The 22,000-nt window shown below is 37.1% G+C and overlaps 1 protein-coding gene, 1 long non-coding RNA gene and 1 other non-coding gene across 4 annotated transcripts in view; 1 reads left to right on the forward strand and 2 right to left on the reverse strand.

Annotated features, from left to right (window-relative positions):
• Positions 1–17,793, forward strand: part of LOC149691780 (uncharacterized) — a 135,872-nt gene extending 118,079 nt beyond the window's left edge. Inside the window, exons 1-2 of one of the 2 annotated variants that reach the window (XM_089869208.1) lie at positions 12,277–12,546; positions 16,067–17,793. In XM_089869208.1, coding sequence (XP_089725334.1) covers positions 12,332–12,546; positions 16,067–16,244 — 393 coding nt within the window. In that variant the 5' untranslated portion in view covers positions 12,277–12,331 and the 3' untranslated portion in view covers positions 16,245–17,793. Of the gene's footprint in view, positions 1–12,276; positions 12,547–16,066 lie in introns of those variants that run through there. The other variant, XR_016383473.1, reaches the window with a different exon arrangement.
• Positions 17,760–19,116, reverse strand: LOC149691783 (uncharacterized). The gene is made up of 3 exons (XR_016383485.1): positions 18,563–19,116; positions 18,319–18,444; positions 17,760–18,034 (listed from the first exon to the last, which is right to left on the reverse strand). It is a non-coding gene; the product is annotated as an uncharacterized LOC149691783 (long non-coding RNA).
• TRNAL-CAG (transfer RNA leucine (anticodon CAG)) lies at positions 18,516–18,599 on the reverse strand. Its single transcript has one exon. It is a non-coding gene; the product is annotated as a tRNA-Leu (tRNA).
• Positions 19,117–22,000: the final 2,884 nt, after the last annotated feature.

Below are 22,000 nucleotides of genomic sequence, written 5' to 3' on the forward strand. Positions count from 1 at the left end.
CAAATTTTTGGGAATTTTAAATATGCTCTTTTGATTACCGGTGGAGAGGATACCTTTAAATATCTCGAGGAATTTTTTCTTAACGCGTGGTTGCTTCTTTGGGTTTTAATTTTAGATACGAAACTTTTTATTCTCTGTTTTATACTTTTAAAGATGTCGAATGCCATGAAGCTTTGGGGGAAAATGATCAAGGCGGTTCCTTGTGATTTTATATCAGATGTAAATATTTCATGATTAATGTTGCACGAGATTTTTGGCAATGTTACGCTCGTGTATTTTGAAATCATTCCAAAAGTATCGTCACGCGAATCCTTACGTTACCATAAGTTTATAAGATATGTTCCTTTCATAAGTTTTTCGGTGGTTACAAACTGGGGCTTGTCATGAAGTGATTGCTGTAGGTCATAGATTCTTTTTGCAAAGCGAAGCCTGGTGCATGAGGTGCTGTCAAAGGCTTAGTAATGCAGACTAAATAGGAAGATGGAAGTCCTGCAAAACTAATTAACCACCGAGTGTAGTACTTCAATTCTCGCTTGTCGTTCTCCCTCGAACTAGCTCGAGCTGTAAGTCTCTCGGAAGCATTACGAAGTATAGGAAGTGTCATACTTATGGAATATAGCCTATCTTATAAACTCATGATGAAGCATTTTCGCGACAGAAAAACTATTTCTCTCTAAAAGTTGTTACTTTTTGGCGAAAGTATACGGATGTCTTTGAAGAATTGTGACGTGTTGAACAGATTGCGTTTTAAAGGGACAGCAACCATTTTTTATAAACTTTAGGCACGATCCCCGAATCGTAACGCGAAGTCAGGCGCGAGATAGATAATTCGCGAGGTAAAATTCGTCATCCATATTGATTAGTCAAGCTTTGCTCTTCCCAAAAAAACGCCTGGAGACGTTGAGTGAAAATTGATGTAGCGCAATGATTCCTAGTAGCTGTATGCATTCCTGAATTCGGGAGAGTATCTTTTTTAATTTTCTAAAGACTTTCCATGCAGTCTATTGGAAATTTATGTAAATTTTCTTTTATGGTTTTCTTCAATGTTTTTATAATTTATTACTGGGAGTTCAAATTTTAATTGACCCTTTGGCCCGTGAAATTTTGCTGAAATTCAAATTGAAGGAATTTATGTCTAGACAGAAAGAGAAGTAGTTATAATATTTTGACGATTATAAACTCAAATTGGAGTCTTAACTTTGAGCTAAGCCTAAACTGTGAATTATTTTGTTAATCATCCTTATATTTCCAATTGCATTAAATTTTCGTAACATCGTAGGCTACAAAACAATAAGTTTAGCTCTCTCCAGATTTTGCCAATGTTCAGCCCCTAAAAGAATGTGTATTTTCTCGCCTCCATTATTCAAACCTAAAACACTTTCATATCCTTTACTTTCTCTAGCTAAAGTTTATCTAAACGTGGAAGAGAAAAACTGTTTAATATTTAAAATCCAAATTGGCTAAGCCTTTTTCGAAGCCTTAATATTGCGTCCTAGCTTAGAGACTTTCAAAGTTAGTTATGACCCTTTCACAAAAATGAGAAGCCAATGTAAAATGGAGGAACGCTTGAAAATTCTGCATGCTGGGAATTCCGTTGGGAAAGTGCCCGGACAAAGAGTTATGGATTTGAGATGATGGAGAACTAGGCTTAATACCCTCCTGTTTTATACCTAGAATGTGGAGCTTGAAAATGGAAGCTTTATAGGGCAAGAGTTTAGTAACCAGTTTAGACCAATTATTTTCTGTTGGTGCATGACGGCTAGGATAGAGGACCTGATAAGAGAGCTGGTTTTGAGTATTAAGTTAGGCCTAATTTTTTCATTTCATTTATTTCTCCTTTCAAGTTAGGCCTATTTCTTGTATTTTGTTGTCCTTGAAATTAGGCCTTAATCTTGCGTTTTGTTATCCTTGAAATTAGGCCTTAATCTTGCGTTTTGTTATCCTTGAAACTAGGCCTAAATTTTGCGTCTTTTTATCCTTGAAACTAGGCCTAAATTTTGCGTCTTTTTATCCTTGAATATAGGCCTAAATCACGCCTTTTGTTATCCTTCAAGTTAGGCCTAATTCTGGCCTTGAAGTTAGGCCCAATTCTTGCCTATAGTCACCCTTGAAGTTAGGCTTAATTCTGGCCTTGAAGTTAGGCCCAATTCTTGCCTATAGTCACCCTTGAAGTTAGGCCTAATTCTTGTATTTATTTGTCTTAATCAAAAATCAACAAACCCCTTCGAAATCCTACAAAAGTTTATAGTTGTTAACATTTTCCAACATGGGAGTCGAGTTTATTGAAACGTCCCTATGGAATATTATTTGTTGTCTATAATTCAACGACGTAAAAATTTAGTCCTCCGTACGCAGTTACTAAAAGCCTACCAATATTCATCGGGGATTTTAGTAGGGGGTTCGTAAAACACGGTGCACCAGAGTATATGAAAGCGAGTGATGGGGTTTGGGGGGGGGGGCGGAACTTTTCCGGCAACCGTAATTAGGATTTAGGGAAGCAAAAGTTGATTGCGCAATTTGGTTTATAACTCGGCGAAAGTGGTAGAGAACTAATTGGACTAGTTTTAGTGGCGGCAACTAGATATTGCTAGTACGCTATTTATCAATGTACATAATATGGGAGCTGGGACGCCGCGTTGCAAAGAGAATGTACCAAGGCTTAGAGTGGTCGGCACGCAATTTATAACTTTTGATTATTATTTGAAGGACGCCGAATAGACTTTTCTAAATTGGTAACCCCATTTTTAATTGGAGCAATTAAAAGAACCTATTTTAATTTAAACTTAAGTTAAATTGAATATTTTATTTAAGATAAGATTTGTACATTAAACAGACATTCGAGAAACACACCGGTGTAATGCAGGTGAGTAATTTTACAGGGGCTCGTAAGAAATACATTAGTTAGGTTCAGCCTGTAAGTTGGCTTCTCTCTAATAGCATTTTTTTATTTATTTATTTTAACTAGTGTACAAATTAGTGCTAAGATGTTATAAAGCGATTAAAAAATTAATTTTAATTTAGACGTAGATTAAATTAAATATTTGCGGTAAGATTTTTACGATGAACCGACAGACGATAAACACACGGGTGTAATGCAGCTAAGTAATTGTGCAGGGGCTCGTAGGGAATGCATTAGTTGTGTTCAGCCAGTAAGTTGGCTTCTCTCTGAAAAATAATTTTATATTAATATAATAATAATAATAAAAGGCTTTTATTGAATCAACCTTAAAAGGTAAATTCTTAATTACAGAGGTGTCTGTTAGTTACATATTTACGTAGTTTTATATTTAAACTAGTGTATAATTTAGAAAATAGCTCAGTGGAACGTTTTAGATTAAATTTTCAGTGCTTAAACAGTGCTAAAATGCTTTAAAACTGTTAATAGAACCTATTTTAATTTAAACTTGGGTTAAATTGAATATTATAGAAGATAAAAGATTTTTGCAATGAACAGACAGACAGTCGAGATACACACGGGTGTAATGCAGCCAAGTTTTTCTACAGGGGCTCGTAGAAAATACATTAGTTGCGTTCAGCCTGTAAGTTGGCTTCCCCCAAAAAATTATTTTATTATTTAAACTATTTTACAAATTAGAAAATAGCTCATTATAACGTTTTAGATACAATTTTCAGTGCTTTTAATGTGTTAATATGGTACAGTACATTCCATTTCATTCATAATTTAAACGAAGTCCATACTTATATATATACAAATTATATTAAGAGCTTATACAGTAACGTCAAAGACCATACACATTATAGCTTAAGAGTTTCTACAGAACTGATCCGCTGTCGGAATCTGGAACGACTCTTGACGGGTGCAACGCTCGTTCGGAGCTCTTTTTGCAGCGCGGTGTACAGTTTTGTCCCCGCCCTTCGAAGCTCTTTTCTATACCACATTCTAAGCCAAATCTAACCCCAGTGCCACTCTTATCTATTTTGTCGCTGGCAGATGGCGCTTGTTTAATTTGGTCATTGTTTGATTAGTATACGCTGCCTGAAAGTGTGTCGCGAGGAATAGCTATTTTCTTTGTTCTTTTTGGCGGGAAGGGGCCGGGGTTGGAATGCGAAAACCGATTACATCTGCACTATCCCCTGGCAAGGCTTAGGTGTCCTACTAGATAAATCCGTTTCGGAGTACGGTGGAAGGAAAAACTAATAGGTGTGCTTGCTAATGTGTCTTTTTTCCCCTCAACCTTCACTCTATTGCTTCTATATCAGTTGACAGATGGCTGGCTGTGAAGTGTCAGGCGCAGTTTACGCTTGTCGATAAGCTTAAGAGAGATTTCAACCTTTGTTATTCTTGATTGATTGCTTACAATGCTTAGTATTTCAAAACATCTACGATTGATAATACATATAAGAGGGTTCTTTTGTAACCCTAAAACCGTGCAGAAGTAAATATAATTGAAATGTTCGTTTCATTGGTTAAAGCATAAGATATGTTCTATATAAGTTTGTCTCTGGTTACAAACTCGAGCTTGTCATGAAGTGAATGAGGTAGGTCATAGATTCGAGGTAAAGCGACGCCTGGTTGGGTTTGACGCTGTCAAAGGCTTAGTACGGACTAAATAGGAAGATGGAAGTCCTGCAAAACTAACCACCGAGTGTAGTACTTCAATTTTCGCTTGTCGTTCTGCTAGAACTAGCTCGAGCAGTAAGTCTCTCAGTAGCATTACTAAGTATAGGTAGGGTCATACTTATGGTAGGAACATATCTTATAGACTTATGGTTAAAAGGAGTGGAATAAATAGATTATAAAGCATCTGCTACGATAAGCATATGGGCAAGAGACAATTGTTCTTGTATTCATGGATTTATAACGTGAATGTGTGATGAATACTTCAGATTTTATGCTTCTAATGACTTCTATTACTTGCTTTGATAGTAGCGTTTTGTTTTAATTCAATTAGCCCACTTTTTGAGGGAATGGGAGGGAGCTGTTACGTCATGGGGAGAAAGTGAAAGGCTCGCAATTACCAGTAATGCTTTGAAACGATCTTTTAAGGGCTTTTATACGATATAACATTCAACCCCTCGACGTTCTGGCGCACTATATATAAATTATTTTCTCTTGTTGTTTACCATGTATGTTATCGTTAAGAGGCAATGACTTTCTCACTTTTCGACCTCGTTTCATCCTTGAATGGGAACCTAATTTCGACTTTACTCTCTCTCTCTCTAGTCCATCTGATAAAATATAGTCAATAAGATGCTAGGCTTTCGGATTGATTTAGGGACATAGGGGGACCGAGAAATACTAAAGTGACAGCGGTTTTGGTTCTACTAACTCAGTTTTAATAGAAACTGGTCGATGTTTTACATTTTAACTTTGTCAAATTTAAATTTAGCTAAGCCTAATTTGAAATTGTACGACTTAAGCCTATAATTTGACAAACACGCGTGCTTCTCTCTCTCTCTCTCTCTCTCTCTCTCTGAAATTGTATGACTTAAGCCTAATTTGAAGAACACGAGTTTTTTTTCTCTCGCGCCAAACTTGAAAGGTTTGGCGCGATCGAATCAATAGACTATTCGTATTAGTTTTTCGGCCCAATTTCTTTAAACTCTAGTGAGTAAATGATAGTGCCTAATAAAATGAAACCTTATGATGAAACTAATTAAATGGATGAACATCGCGGGATTCGGGAATGATCGGTACCATCAAAAGGCTTAGCAAGAATTCCTGTTTCCATGTTAATAATTTCATATCTTAGAAAGATGAACCAATAAGGATGGGACCATGGATGAAGGATGCGCGTGAAAAACATTCAACGCTCAAGAGGATGTGCAACTCCCTATACTAAAAAGTAGACAAGTCGATACTAGCGCCGCCTGGCTACCAGCGCTGGAAACCCTCGCGGGAAAAATAAAAAATACTGGACATAAGAAAAAAAACCCGTCTGTTTTGCTTCTAGCAGACGACTCTAAGGAAAAAATTTACGGTAGCGCGTGTTTTTTTCTTCTGTCAAGTATTTTTTATTTTTCCCGCGAGGGTTTCCAGCGCTGGTAGCCTGGCGGCGCTAGTATCGACTTGTCTACTTTTTAGTATAGGGAGTTGCACATCCTCTTGAGCGTCGAATGTTTTTCACGCGCATCCTTCATCCATGATGGGACGTTCTAGGAAACGCTTTGTTGGCTCTCTTTCCTATACGTTAACACTATAGTAAACCCGTGGAGTAACTACGCGGTATGTTCAATGGGGCAAATAGTCCCTCCGCTCATATATAATCGAGGTAAATACGTTTCTACTCCCAGCACAGAACCTTAATTTAATTCTTACTGTTGGCTATATTTTCGTAGTTATTTGTCCCGCTCATAGAAGCCATATTTTCAATTTCAAAACATTGTTTGTGTTACATAAACAACCTTAGAGAGATACTAGGTTTAAGCTTAATCTAATGTTCATGATGTCTGTATAACCAGACACTCTTGACGTAGTCGTTCGAAGACCTACGTCCACTCGTCTTCGACGTAAAACCGTTTACGTCATATATACTTTCGAGGATGAGTTTATTAAAATAAACAACTCGAAATATTGCTATAAAGTTTGTAACTATGAGTTTATTTAATGCTTAGATGAGTGTTGCTTATGTACAGCTTTAAAATTCAGCTTATTCCCAAGGCTTAACGTGATATTTTTAGCTGATAAATCTGGGTCAAAATGATGCGTTGTCTGCTACATTTCAGTATTTTCGACTCTGAAGCAGACGATGTATTATTTTGACCCAGTTAAAATAATATCGCGTTAAGCCTTGGCATACGTATCGAGAATAAGCCTGTTTTCATTTGACGCTCTTCTCGTTTCATGAATGGGACTCCGTTTGTTGCATAGAATATTTTAATTTGAATAAACAAGGCAATAGATCGAGGATTTCCGAGAACTTTAAAATTTTAGAATTTCGATTTCAAATGAGCTTATTATGGACTCTTTCGATTGATCTTGGGAGATGTTTCGCCGGTGTGTTTAAGTACAGTATTATTTGTAATAATAATATCAAAGAGCATTTAGTGATGGGATTGCGATATTTCTTTAAATGAACTTCGTGATTCATTTATGTAAATCATCCAAAGTTAGGAAACTTAAACTTGGAATAATTTTAATGGGCAATTTTGAGTAGATTTGCAAGCCATTTCATTCCTTATATCAACTGAATTAAGAAATAATATCGAATGATTAGATTAAGGTAGTAACCCGAGTCAACCGAAAAGGTGCAATGCATCTCTTCACTTGGAAATCTAAACCTTAAGAGATCAAATACTTCCAAGAATCTAAACAACTTTATACAATACAGAGTGTTTCAAGAAGGATGTAACTTCTATGACATTTTGCCACAAGGAACACCTTAAACAACTTATGATTTGAGCGTTTTAAGGCTCCCTTAATTTTAACAAAAGAAACTGAAATAGACAATGATTTCTAATTTAATTAAGAGGGGTCATCCCTAATAAACTCCAATTATCATAACTTCTTTAGGGGGTGTCCCTTGAGACAAAATGTCATAGAGGTTACATTGTCGACTCAAAATCGATTTCCCCTCTATCACCTTGTTTATGTCAAAGCCATCGAATTTTTCTTGTTCCTCGTCCTTAAATTAGCCAATCCCAATCGAAATGACCCATTTCGAGAAGTAAAGATCAATTTTCTGGCGAAATTACATAAAAAAAGAAAAGTTACGTCAATATACTTACATTCCAATTTCTGCGAATCAGAAAAAGACATTCGATACTCGCCTAGAGTCGCCATCCTTTCAAAAAAAAAAAAAACCCACGTATCTGAAACATTCAGTACTGCAATTTCTGTAGTAATCAGTTGAAAATAACTCTAGTACAGCCTAAAAAAATTGGATGCTCAAGTATGCATTATCTTCCTTCTCTTTCCTTTAGTTGTTTCCCGCACTTTGCGTTTTTCTATTGTGCTCACGAGAACCCCTTTTTTTCCTTTTTTTTTTTCATTTTCTTTTTGGCGCCAAACTTCACGAGGTTTTCCCGCTATTTTCCGTTGCTACGGTAACGCTACTTAAAAGACAATGAGAACGGAATAAAAGGATAGTGCTGTACATAAGTAGGCGAAAAAAAGAGATAGAGAGAGGAAAGAGGGTACATTGAAAAAGGCAATATTAGGTAGAAAGGCTGATGGAATTGGTTTACGTCTCTCTCTCTCTCATTTCGATGAGAAAAGGAGTAACGATATTGGTTGGAATAGACTATTACATTAATTCCAGATGAGAAGTAAACATTACAAGAGCGGGAGTTATTTGCCAGCTGGCGCAAAGAAACACCGTTAGTGGCGGTGTGAGTTGTCTAGCCTCCCTCCGCGGGCTCCACCTGGCGTTGTCTCTTGGTTGGCGTCAGGGAAATAACCTAGGTTGGTTTCTCTGCGTGTAATTTATGCAATGGTCTATTGGTTGGAATTGCGGTAGGTAGTAGACGTATCATTTACTGCAAACTACGGATGGAAGAGAATGTAGGCGAATTAGGCTTAAAGTGCTGTATAACTACAGAATGAATATAAACGAACCTTGCCGTATTTACCCGTCCAAGGCTTAAGAGGAAACACGTGTTTATTACAAATTCAATTTACGTCCACCAGGAATGCATACAACTAATAGGAATCTTTGTGTGCCACATCTATTTTCACTCAAGGTATCTAGGCTAATTTTATGGGAAGAGCTATGGACTAAACATTATATATGACGAATTTCATTTTGCTCCAACCAATGAAATCGCAGGTTGAAAGGCGCCATCAGAATTATGAGGAGTGACGAATAGTAAGTTCTCAAGCCCGGTATACCCATTTAACCCGCATAGAAATTAACGCGGGATTTATATGGGCGCACAATGATTCCTAGTAGCTGTATGCATTCCTACTTCAGTTATAATGTAAGTTCCATTACATTTATTGAATATTATGGCTTTGAAACTGAAACTTCTAAAAGCGTTTAAGCTAATAAACATTTTATTTACATTAAAGGCTGACAGCAACAAAATAAACCAAAAATAGCACGCATTTAATAGGTTGTTTGCCCCCAAGTATAAATCTTTTAAGTTTTATCAAACAAAATGTCAATTCACCAAATTGATAAAGATCGTATCGTTTAATCTTATCTTGGAGTTTTGACTATAAATTATTTTTACTTGTCAAAATCAAATATTTTTAGCCAAAGACTTTTAGTTTTGATTAAATCTGTCTACAAACAAAATTGCATCAAGGGAAATAAAAAATCTCGCCCATGGGATTAACTTTAATAATTTTAAAACCACAATCGTAGTCGTTAAACCTTTGCGAGGTTCATTTTGATTAACTGATACGTCCTTAGATTTTACATAACAGAAACAAAATGATTTATACGAAAAGTTGTCAAAAAGTTGTCCATTTTTCGACGTAAAGGAAATTAGTTTTTGGGAGCATTCCTTCTTGTTCCAAAATGACCGTTAAAGGGAGGATGAAACTAAGGAGAATGGAGAGACTTTTTTAAATAGATTCTTCTATTAATTACAAGACCAATTAGTAGAAGAACAAAGAATTGATGAAAATATCACTTGATTCTCCTTTTCACCCTCCTTTTAAAGGAAGTATAAAGACCTTTTCAGACGATACAACTTTTGACTCAACTAGAAGGGTCAAAAAATTGGTCAGTGATCAGTTTTTGTAATTTGGTGGTGGTGAATCAACTTATCCAACTTCTGTTTACACGACCCAACTAGTTTACTCAAATAAAGTTGACTCATCTATATAAATGAGTCAAAACGTTATATCGTCTGAAAGGGCCTTAACCTGTAAAGGTTTCCACCACTATATTGGATATTAAAATCAGTGTTTCTAAGTCTTTATTTTGTACAAACTACAAAGTACTTTGAACTTTCATTCATTTTAAATATTCACTTTTTATACTCCCTTTATTTGAACGTCAGTTAAGCCTATTTTTCTCAACTGCGGACGTAGCATGCCCGACTTCGTGGCTTTACCATGAGAGAGAGAAAGAAATTGTTAACGTTTGAAGCCATTTTCATGGGAGGAGAAGCAAAAACTTCAGGAAAGGATATCCTGTCATAACAAAATGGGAAAGTTTCAGGCCTGATGGAATTTTGTTATTATTCCTTGTCGCGCGAATCACACTAGAGAGAGCGGGAGAGAGAGGAAGAGAGAGAGAGTGTGTGTTTGGAGACATACTACACAACCTATACAGTGAAATTCCAAACCGTGTAGTAACCTTTTCTACGTTTTAAAGATCTTGGATAGATAATATAAGTGGGCTTTGATGCCAGAGAGAGAGAGAGAGAGAGAGAGAGAGAGAGAGAGAGAGAGAGAGAGAGAGAGAGAGAGAGAGAGAGAAAACGTTTACAGGGGTTTATTATATGGGAGTTACTGAGAGCATAAGTTAATAAGATATGTTCCTTTCATAAGTATGACACTACTTATACTTCGTAATGCTACTGAGAGACTTACAGCTCGAGCTAGTTCTAGCAGAAAGACAAGCGAGAATTGAAGTACTACACTCGGACTCGGTTAATTAGTTTTGTAGGACTTCCATCTAGGTCCTCTTTAGTCTGCATTACTAAGCCTTTGACAGCGCCAAAACCAACCAGGCGTCGCTTTACCTCGAATCTATGACCTACCTCACTTACTTCATGACAAGCTCCAGTTTGTAGCCAGTGACAAGCTTATGGAGGAACATATCTTATGAACTTATGGCACTATTGACCCTTGAAGCAAAAACATTTATGGGTCCTTAGGAGAGAAGACCTCTTTATTTATTTTCTCCAAGTTTTTATACGCTCTTTTGTTAGTATTTCATTTTTTTTACCCTTCATATTTTGCTATACATCTACGTAATAATATTTTCTTTTTTTTCTTTTCAAAATAACGGGGTAAATGACACTGTTGAATCATACCCCAAAAGCTATAACCGCAATTGTATCAAGAACTTATATAATTTTCACATGAAAAAATAATAACAATATATACTTTGAACGAGTGTACTCTAACACGCAGTCAACATAGAATTTATGGTAGAAATGAACATATTCATACACGAATAGTATATCTGTCTAGTCATAAGTTTATAAGATATGTTTCTACCACAAGTATGACACTACCTATACTTCGTAATGCTACTGAGAGACTTACAGCTCGAGCTAGTTCGAGGGAGAACGACAAGCGAGAATTGAAGCCCTACACTCGGTTAGTTTTGCAGGACTTCAATCTAAGTTCCTATTTAGTCTGCATTACTAAGCCTTTGACAGCGCCTGACCAGGCATCGCTTTACCTCGAATCTATGACCTAGGTCATTCACTTCATGACAAGCTCCAGTTTGTAACCAGTGACAAACTTATCAGTGAAACATATCTTATGAACTTGTGCTGTTTTTGCTAGCTACCCACGATTCAACTTGTATGGGGAAAAAGATGAATATCGTTGAATAACATCTCGTTTGTTACTCAGCTATAAAAAATCCTTTAACTTCGCGGGGTAGTCTGGGAAAAAATGGGTGTAAACATTTTATAGTTTTCTCTCCTATACGAAGCCAGAGCCTATGGTTACTTCCTACTTTCCCAGGCATATTTTTTTTTTGCATCGTCTTCTGTCGGATGTTCTAGCTTAGCACGCTATCTTGAAATTAATTTTTTTCTGCTTCATCTTTTTTTTTTATTTTGTCGTTTCATAAACCGTACGCTGGATGTGCATGAGTCTTTGATGCATGGAACGGTTTTCTTTCTAAAAGGGAAGTTGAAACACTTTGTAAACCCGTACTTAAGTACTTGTGTTAAAGGGACTCCAAAGAAGGCAGCTGAGGAAGTTAAAACGCTTTGTAGACTTTAAGTAGTTGCTTGAAAGCAGATACGGATTAGTAAAAATTATTTGAAATACGTCACGGGCACCACGTGACGTCAAGATCCAAAGACTCCATATGGAGTGGGTGGGACTGGACACCTTGTCCTTGTTTTTCGCTAGATTTTAGCTCTCCAATTGCTATAGTTTTCGAAATAAAACGAACCATGCATGTTTCTTTGAATCACGCTTAGCTCTCCTCTTCAAGTGCCTCTGACGTATTTCAATTTTTTTTTACCCATTGGCATCTTTGGAGTCCCTTCTAAGAAGGACCACTCTTCTCTAGAGGACCTCCTTAAGCACTTGTCTTTTCAAGTGAAAGACCTCAGGAAGTCTTTTGACTTGGTTAGGCCTAAGACGTTTCAACTTCTCTTTTTCATCATAGGTAGTAGATACTATTTTTCTTTATCTTTTTCTCATTTCTCTTTTCTTTCATCTTTTCTCTTAATTGAAAAAAAAAGTGGCGGTTGACGGAGGATCTTCTGCTGTCCTCGATCCAAGATGGAGGCGGCGGTGCAGGCTGTCGCCGCTTACGAGCGTCAGAGAGCGCCACTTTGCAACGTTTCGGTGTCGAGTACCATATCCCCCGGTCATCAGGCCATCCTGGACCAACACGCTCAGAGTCAATCCAACGCCATCATCTACGTTGCCGTTGTCCTCTTGATTTACGCCATAGCCTTGCTTATTGTTACGTTACAATACGTCCGAAGCGAGAGGTTCGCCTCTCCAATCTTATTGCTTCCTATTTCTTTTATTTCCTGTATCGTAAGAATTAAGGCGCCTTTTATATTATACTCTCTTTTTTTATGGTATTAAACCATCTTTTCCCGCCAAAAATGTGGGATGAAGAAATATGTCAAAGCATAAGTTTATAAGATATGTTCCATAAGTATGACACTAATGCTAGAGACTTGCAGCTCGAGCTAGTTCTAGCAGATCGACAAGAGAGAATTGAAGTACTACACTCGGTTAGTTAGTTTTGCAGGACTTCCATCTTCTCCTATTTGGTCTGTGCTAAGCCTTTGACAGCGCCAAAACCAGGCGTCGCTTTACCTCGAATCTATGACCTACCTCCTCACTTCATGACAAGATCCAGTTTGCAACCAGTGACAAACTTATGGAGGAACATATCTTATGAACTTATGGTTAAAGGAAAGGGCCACAATAGCTATTGAGCATGTAAAATGATATATTTTTCCAGGAATACATACAGCTACTAGTAATCATTGTGTCCCATTTTAATTTCTATGCGGGGTTTGTGGGTATAACGGCCGTAATAACTTAGTATCACGTCAAGCTTCATAATTCCGATGGCGTCTTTCTATCTGGTTCATGTGGTTGTTAGCAACGTGAGGTTCAACGTGCAGCGATAAAGATACAATACCCGTAAAAACCTAGCTCTAAAAAGCAACAAAGTTATTTACATAAAGCCTTGACATTTTCGTCCCTAATATTCCTCTGTACATAATGCGTAGCTCAGGTAGAATTTTATTTTTCTCGTTTAGGCACTAAAGCTATGGGACCCTAGGGAATAGAAATAAATTAAATAAAAAGAGCAACAAAATTTCCCAGGATACCATTTTTTTTCCTACTTTATTTTATGTCATAAAAAGATGCAGGATGCTCGGTAATATATGGGTTATTTTAAGAACCCATATATGTTCTGGGAAAGTGTGAAAAAAAAACACGTGGCCATATTCTATCTTTGATGGATTTTGCCATTACTAAAGCATGGATATAAATAAATACTAACGTGTTATGGATTCCCATCTTTTGACTTTCGACAAGGTATTTCAGTAGAGAAAAAAAAATTACTTGTAAACCCCCTCCCGCTCCTCCCCTACCTTTTGAGTGAGAGAGAAATTCGAATTTTCTCTCTATGCGCATGGGCAAAATTTGAAACCCACCACTCGGGGTTATAAATAAAGATGTAGTTTCTTTTCCCCGCGTGACCCAGCTATTCCCGCCTCGATTTACAACCCGTTTCACATACGCGGCCAGGTGTTTCGCGTAGTTTTTGGCCAGCTTATTATCGTAGTTGGGAATCCATAAAACGTTAGTAGTTATAAATATCCATGATTAAAAACTCAGTGCAAAAGTGTGATCTCACGAAAACCTAATATAATTATTCACACGTTCTCAGGGGTTATATGGGTTCTTGATTATCTAATTAACTAGCTCTAATAAAAGTTTGTAGCTATTTAGGACTCATAGACTAAAGATGTGTGAGAAAAAAATTGTTTTAAACAACTTGAGGTAAAAAAGGGTAAGTACAAGTAAGCTAACATACAGGTGAAAACTCGCTGATATATTTCCTATGGTAAGCCTGTAGAAATATTTCACCCGCTGGGTCAAAACAATCTCGCTAAAGAGAGAGAGAGATTGGTAGGCCTAATATTTTTCAATCGGAAAAGCCCCAGATTACTCGCAATCTAACGGAGCAAAAGAGAGAGAAGAGAGAAGCTAGCGTTTCGTTCTGGTTTTACGTTGTTTGCGAGCAAAGGGAGGGAGAGAGAGAGAGAGAAAATCTGTCTGAACCTGAATTTTTATTTATTTTCTTCTTTGTTATTTATATCCTCTTGAGTATCTCGATATCGTTTATTTTATCGATTCTATAATCGATCAATCTCTGCCAGATTAAGCGGTTTGTTATGCATTTATTGTCATTCTTCGACGTTTCACATTAGCGTGATTACCATACGTTTATTCAATTCACTTAAAAGGAATAGACTTCAAAGTAGACTTTCTTCAAGAATTCATTTACTTTCTTTTGAAATATGCTGGTACAATCCATCGATTCTTTTTATATTTTATTTACGAAAGGTATCAAGGCCTAAAACTCATACATTTCTTATTTTGAATCTTTAAAAATATAATAATAAGTTTTCGGAACAATTTAGGTTTCTTTTATTGATATAGTTATACTAGCCGTTACCCGCGGCGTCGCTCGCGTGTAATAAGAACTTCCATCTAAAATGATATAAAGAATGTGTAGATTTTACTGATGACTAATATTTTTGTGGCACCCTAGAAGCGAATGCACTCGGCACAGTCCGTCAGCCCGTCGGGATATTTTTTATTACTTTTCAGGCGGACATTAAGGGTTTTTAAGTTTTTGGCCGCCATTTAAAAAGATGTCAACAAATCGAACCCAAAATACCATTCAGCCCGTCTATAGGTTTAAGGAAACCATTGTACTAAATATTTGTGAAATCGGTTGGAACGCGCGGACTTTATTGCATAGAGAATATTTTTTACATTTCTGGGCGCCATTTTAAAAGATGGCGAAAAATCGAACCCGAAAGACCATTCACCCCGTATTAAGGTTAAAGCAAACCAGTGTACTAAATATTTGTGAAATCGGTTGAAACGCGCGTACTTAATTGCATAGAGAAGATTTTTTACATTTCTGTTCGCCATTTTTTAAGATGGCGGCGGATTGGAAAAATCTTTCTTAGTACGCGCCTACTACTTATGAGTAACGTTCCTGCAAATTTTCAGCCTTCTAGGGCAAGCGGTTTGGGCTGGGCGTTGATTATCTGTCAGTCTGTCAGTCAGTCAGTCAGTCAGTCAGTCAGGACTTTGATTTATATAGATATAGATAAAAAGGAATACATCCAACTAATTGGAATAATTGTAACCCATCATATCGCGAGTTAGTTTCTATGCGGGTTTAGTGGGTATACTGGGCTTGAGAACTTACTATCCGTGTCACGCCTCATAATTCTGATAGCGTCTTTCTAACTGTCGTTTCATTGGTTCTTAGCAACGCGAGTTCCTAGGCGCGCGCAAGGTGCAACAGGCAGCAAGATGGATTATTAATTCGCGAGGTAAAATTCGTCGTTCATAATGATTAGTTTAGCTCTTCCTGTGAAAAAAAAAAATACTCCTGGATACGTTGTGTGAAAATGGCTGTAGCACAATGATTCCTATTGGCTGTATGCATTCCTTCAAAGTTTTATTTTGAAACAAAATAAATTTTTTCCAAGCTTATTTTGTTTTGTCTCAAACGGTTTCGAAAATAAGGAAAAAGTAAGGAAAAGCCTTTGATCCTATTTGTCCCACATTTTATTACCAAGGTTCGTTTCCTTTGAAGGATAAGGAACCCTTGGGTTTTTTATTTATTCTCAACTCAAGGCGAGCTAAGAGTTTAATAATTATTTAAGCCTATAAACATATTAATATCCAAAACTTCTTGATCTAACCATGAATATTTACTCTCTTGCATTGTCTTAGGTCAGCCATTCACCGCGGCAGTATTTACCAGAGCTATCTCAAGAGAGAACGTACAAGTTCCAAAAAACGTTACGCGCAACCAGCACCTTCCAACGACAGTCCGGAAAGTCCCGTTAAAAACTTCAAACCTTTAATTGGTGCAACTACGTTTAAAGTGGATGAAGGTTGTATGGTATGACCTTAAAGATAAAAATAAGAATTCACGCGCGACCTTTCAAGGACGATTGTGCTTTTAATTTCCCGCGTAATTGATCAATTTGGCGGGAAAACTATATAATTGTCATTATATACAGTAACTGACACGCTCTAGCGGTGAACCCTAAAAACGTCAAGGCACGTTTCATGATAATCAACGTGGCGAAGTAAAGGTGTTGACTTTTACGTATATCTTTAGGAAATGTGCTAAACTTCCCCACCCCAAATTTTATATCCAATTGTAATTATAAAGAAAGGATGTAACGCTGAAAGTAAGTTTTACACGCACAACTATACTTTAATTGAAATTTTAACAGACAAATCTGGGTCTAAATGATGCGTCGTCTGCTAAACAGTAGAAACGTTTCAATATATAGTAGAGAGGGGGAGTGAATTGTTTAACCCCAACGTTGGGGGCAACTTTGCATTAGAGAATACTAATCGCCCCCGGAAGGGGGATATCACCAAGGTAAGAGATAGAGGTTATGACGTAGCAGTATACATAGTTTACAGGCGTGGAGGATTCATACCATTTGCACAAGGAGACCTGGCAACTTACACTCTAAGTCGCTTGATCTCCTGGTGTTAATGGTAGGAATCCTCTACGCCTGTAAACTATGTATATGCGAAAGAAATTACTCTTTGTTCGACTCTGAAGCAGACGAAGCGTCATTTTCACCCAGATTTGAAAGTTAAAAAATCGCGTTAAGCCTTTGCAAACGTATCGGGGAATAAGGTGGGTGGATGGATAGAGTTATAATGTTAGTATTCTTTATTTCATCCTCTCTTTAACAACTCATTAATTCACCCGGGTTGCGTAAGTTTGTACCTTTGTAAGTTGCGATACCTTTGCGAATCGAACTTAACAACTAGGCTAACGTCAGCGCGAAATAGCTTTTCCACTGACAATATAAAAAAAACGCATTTACGTGGAATTCAATTACGCAAAGTAAAGTGAAAACTCCATTAACATTCCAAATTATTTTCGGAAACTTTTTCCTGTCTTTTTTTTTACGCGAGGTTAAAAGAACTGTTACTACGCGAAACATTTGTATAATTTAGGCTTTGAACTTCTTGAACTTTTGCGAGAACACTAATTAACATGGGGAATTAATTATCTTTATACTTTATAAATATAAATATTGTTCTGAAATATATAAATTTGTATTATAAATATAATAGTATTGGTATAATGCCTTTAACATTTCTTAACCTATGAAGGTCTCTCTGTAAGAAATATAGATAACTGTACAAAAATGGGCCTTTTTCAAAAACCAACACAAAAAACTAACAAAAAGACAAAATGGAATATTATAGATATTATATAACATTTATTGTGACATTACTTATTGTTTCAATGTTGTTATTTACATTAACAAAATAGTACACAATATATATGCATACAAAAAGAATGTATTTTGCGAATCGTATCAAATCCAAAAACAATTTGAAAGATTTAAAAGTCTTTTCAAATTCATAAATACTTAAGAACCGAAAAATGAATAAATTTTGTACTTTGAAGATTCAATTAATTACAGTGTTTTTAATTAATTATTGAGATTGTTTTAATCTAAATTTTGTATATTTTTAAACAGATATGCTGTATTGGTGAAAAGACTAAATGAATTTTAAGTAATTGTGGTAAGAAAAGGTGAGTTTTATCTTTATTAATAATATCAAAGAAACGTTTTTTTAAAAATATGATCTTGAGTTCTCTTTCAAAAATCCCGCTTTTAATCGATCCATCCAAATTCTTTAGTGATGTGCTGACACCTAGTGATAGAATATGGAAACTTAATATTGGAAACTAATTACTTTATTATTAATTAAATGTATCTCAGTAGGCCAGTTATTGACGTGAAGTATTTTTAGACCTATTTCTTAATTTTTTAATTATAGTTAGTTGTCAATCAATATTTTATGAGAAATTACTGTGTTTAAACTTATGTTTAGTAGAAGTTCTACGAGGTTTAGACCGTTTATTTCTCATATTTAAACTGAAACTAGGACTAGCTAATTAATTATTTAAACACGGTGAAGCAATTTTAATTAATTACTTGGTAATTAGAAGAATTTCAGTGTGAAACCTTTTTCTTGTTGCCAACTGGTTTGCTATTGATATTTTGTTTTTTGTTAGAAAGAAACTGGCCTAAAAATGGTAGAGATATCCAAATCGTCGCCACCTATTAATTCAAATTAACAAAATTTAATTACATTAACAGATCTAGCATCTTTTAACAAAAAAAATCAGTTCTGTCAGAAGTGGGATTCGAACCCACGCCCTCAGAAGAGGACTACGACCTGAACGTAGCGCCTTAGACCGCTCGGCCATCCTGACTTGCATCTCCTGGCGGATAATTTCGTAGCTAACCAAATATACCAACGGGATTAAGACCAACTTTAGGCGCAATTTTTTGAACTTTTGGCCCCGCATGGCGCATGTTATCGTCGCATGAGGTGGAAGGCTTCTCAATGAACCTTGCCCTCCTCCCCATGATGCCCAGCGGAGACCCTTCATCATTAAAAAGTACCCATTTTGCTTTCGGTTTTCGAGTGATTAACGTGTTTGCTATTTTTCTACCGGTTTATATTGAAGTTTCGGGTTCGATTAATCCACCTTATACTTGTGCCAAGGCTTAAAGCAATATTTTTAAGTGTCAAGTCACAAGTCACAAATCTCGGTCAAAATGACGTGTTGTCTGAAGTACCTGGGAACTCAAAATCGTAAGTGTTATACTTTTCTAACTATAAGGGGAAACCATGGTCCACCAAACGCGTCATTGGCATCAATGTGTGTCTCTTTTTGAGCCACTTTCTCTTGACATTTGTTTATGAGTCACTGAAAGAAAGCCCTTCCCCTTTGACACACGCACACCTTTTGTCTTCATCCCCAAAGACCATGGACATGCCTGGTGGTAAAACGGTTTGACGTTTACGAGCCATGGCAGCTGCTTATGGCATTCGCCTATCCCGCTAGTATATCGAAACCTGTAGCCATATAGACAGGGACCATGATAGGGACCCACGTGACACATTAGACACCATAAAACGAAACAATTGTAAAAAGTACCGCGTTAAAGCGAAAGATACATTCGTTATTCGAAGGTTAGGGTCTATGCTACTAAGCCTTGGCTTTTTTTAGGTAGAAGTAGAATAAACTTGCGTCATTTTCAATCTTCTCTGCCTGGGGTTTTTTAAAACGAGACAATTTTACATTTGGAAATGTCACGTTTATTATTCAATTTAATTTATATTCTTCTTCATTTCTGGGAATTCTGGGAAATGGTGGGTGGCTGAGAAAATTAATAATTTCAAGTTAAAAGCAAGCCTTGTAAGGGTTTTTTCCAGTAATTGTTTTTCTCAAAATTAAATCCCCATGCAGGAACGTCAGGTGTGTAATTAGAATCAAAATGCGTCTAGTATTTTTAGTTACATTTTATTTTTGCTATTTTACATTTTCTAAACTCTAAAAACGAAACTCTCCTGGCAACAAGGCCTTTGATCTGTTTTAATACCACGACTCAAAGCTTCAGAATTTCTAAGAAGAAAAATAAAACCCTGAAAAGAGTAGTTAGGCGATGTTTTTGAAGTGGAAATCGTAAAATATTTAAAAAGAGTTGCAACATTAATCTTTCAGGGCAAACAGCCCGAGCTTCATTTAAACTGTATAACCAAGAACCCATATAAAATAGAGAACGAAACAAAAATAGAATAGACCTATTAATAGTGTGCTACCGCGAAGCTGGGGGGAGGAAACTGTGACATCAATATTGGGCCCCGAATTTGACCAACAATTCTTTTGAATTTTTATAACGGCTCTGATCTCGTTCGCGGGTTTGAGGCGAGAAAGGGATAACCTGATTGGCTTGATTTTACCATGCTCGGAACCTGTTTTACCCCAAGAGTCAGACTCTAATCCAATCAGAAAAATAAGAGATTTATTTTCGTCGCTCAACGACAGATGGTACTACAGTCAATTTCGTTAGTCACGTGATCCTATCCCTTAGATGGAGACGAGACCAAGCCAACTTGTTTATTTGTTGGTTGGGTCTGCCAATATGGTCGCCTAAAAATAAGGTAAGAGATAAGAGCATGTGACGTCACTACAAAGTTCGTGGTAACACACTATTGCAGGGGAACCAACACATAGGCGGGAGGTACCCCTCTTAGGTTATTTTCTTGGCGCCAACCAAGAGGTAACGGAGCCCACTTTCACTACAACCGGGAGGCTCTGCCCTCTAGTGGTGCTTCTTACACAATATGCGATAGGGAAGTAACCCAAGAAGGCGACCCCCCCCCGCCCGTATGGTGTTTGCTTCTCTTCTATAATTAATGGAATAGTCTATTGGCAGTAATCTCCTGGTATTGAATTAACTAATCCCTGTTCCTTCACGTCATAAGCTTAAGTCGACTCATGGAATGGAAATATAAGATGCTTATTCATTCGTTCTCAGTTCTATTATGGGTTCTTGGTACGTTGGCGACTCAAGTTTCGGCTAATTGTCTTTCAAAATTCTTCTCGAGTTGAGAATTTTCTACTCTCATTCAGAAACAATGCTCTTCAAGTACCCTTTCTGTTTTCGATTAGCGAAAAATGCTACCTTAAGCCTTCTTTAAAAGCTCCGACAGAAGTAGATAAACCCTGAAGTTATATATTTGAATTACTTCTGGCACTCTAGTTTTCATAGTGCAGAATAGAGCTATCAACGCTCAGAAGCATTAGTGTGACGTCACCCATGCTATTTGCTAATAGAACCAAAGCGCTACCAAACATGGCCACCCACTGCCAAAACTAAGCCTGTGACGTTTTACCTTGGCACTGACGTCACAAGTGAGATAGCTCTATTCTGAATGGGGTATACGATCTTGAAGGAAGGATGTTTAGTATACCAGAAGTACTGAGCTAACCAAATTCTTCACTCGGCGAAAGTGAATATTCTTGATAAGACACCAACGGTTGGCCCTCTAGTGGCGGTTTCAGAATTTCCCCTCCAAAACGTGAGACGCTCGCGGTGGTAGACGGCCGAACTAGATTCAAGCACCCGCGTCCGTGTTTCGCCGCTTTAGGTTGAGGGGAAGGGGGTAGGAAATTTTTTTGGAACTCGACCAATTTTTTTCTCTCTAGCGTAGGCGCGATTGAAGCGGCGTATAATCCTCAAATTTGTTCACTAATGCCAGGATCTATTACCAATGCTAGAGCCCTTCACTTCTAGTCTCATCTCACTTCTGGTATACTGGAATAGTAATCATACTATATAGCGCCGCTAACACGAGAGGGCGCTTCCCAAGCATGGCAGTAAAATTTAAACCGATAAAGTACCCCAGGTTATAGGTTGGACATAGATTATGCTTTATCTACCACCTGGTTACAGCAACAAGAACAAGGACTACTATTTACCACGTGATTAAGCTATTGTAAAAGAGTTCCACACCGAGTGGTGGATGGCTGCACTAACCTAAAGCATGCTGGGATTTTTAAACAGCCACGGAGGCCCCGTCCCCAACTATACCACTCCAGCAACAATTTTCCTTCCTCCAAGGTACGACAGACAGGCTCAGTTTATTTCAAGTTAACCCAGTTCTGCAAAGGGGCTTTCTTTTTCTCTTCTGGGACTTTTTGAGATTTTTCCGTTTCGCGACGGACTCTCTCACTGTCTTGTTCTAGATTTCCCGTAGAGCCAATTATAGAATTCACAAAAGATATCCAGGTTTTAACGAATGTTATACCCTTGGTCCCCA

The sequence above is a fragment of the Phalangium opilio genome, unplaced genomic scaffold (genome assembly GCF_054372755.1).
Source record: "Phalangium opilio isolate 3A_F unplaced genomic scaffold, DU_Popi_V2 ptg000025l_1, whole genome shotgun sequence".
NCBI classification, from domain to species: Eukaryota; Metazoa; Arthropoda; class Arachnida; order Opiliones; family Phalangiidae; genus Phalangium; species Phalangium opilio.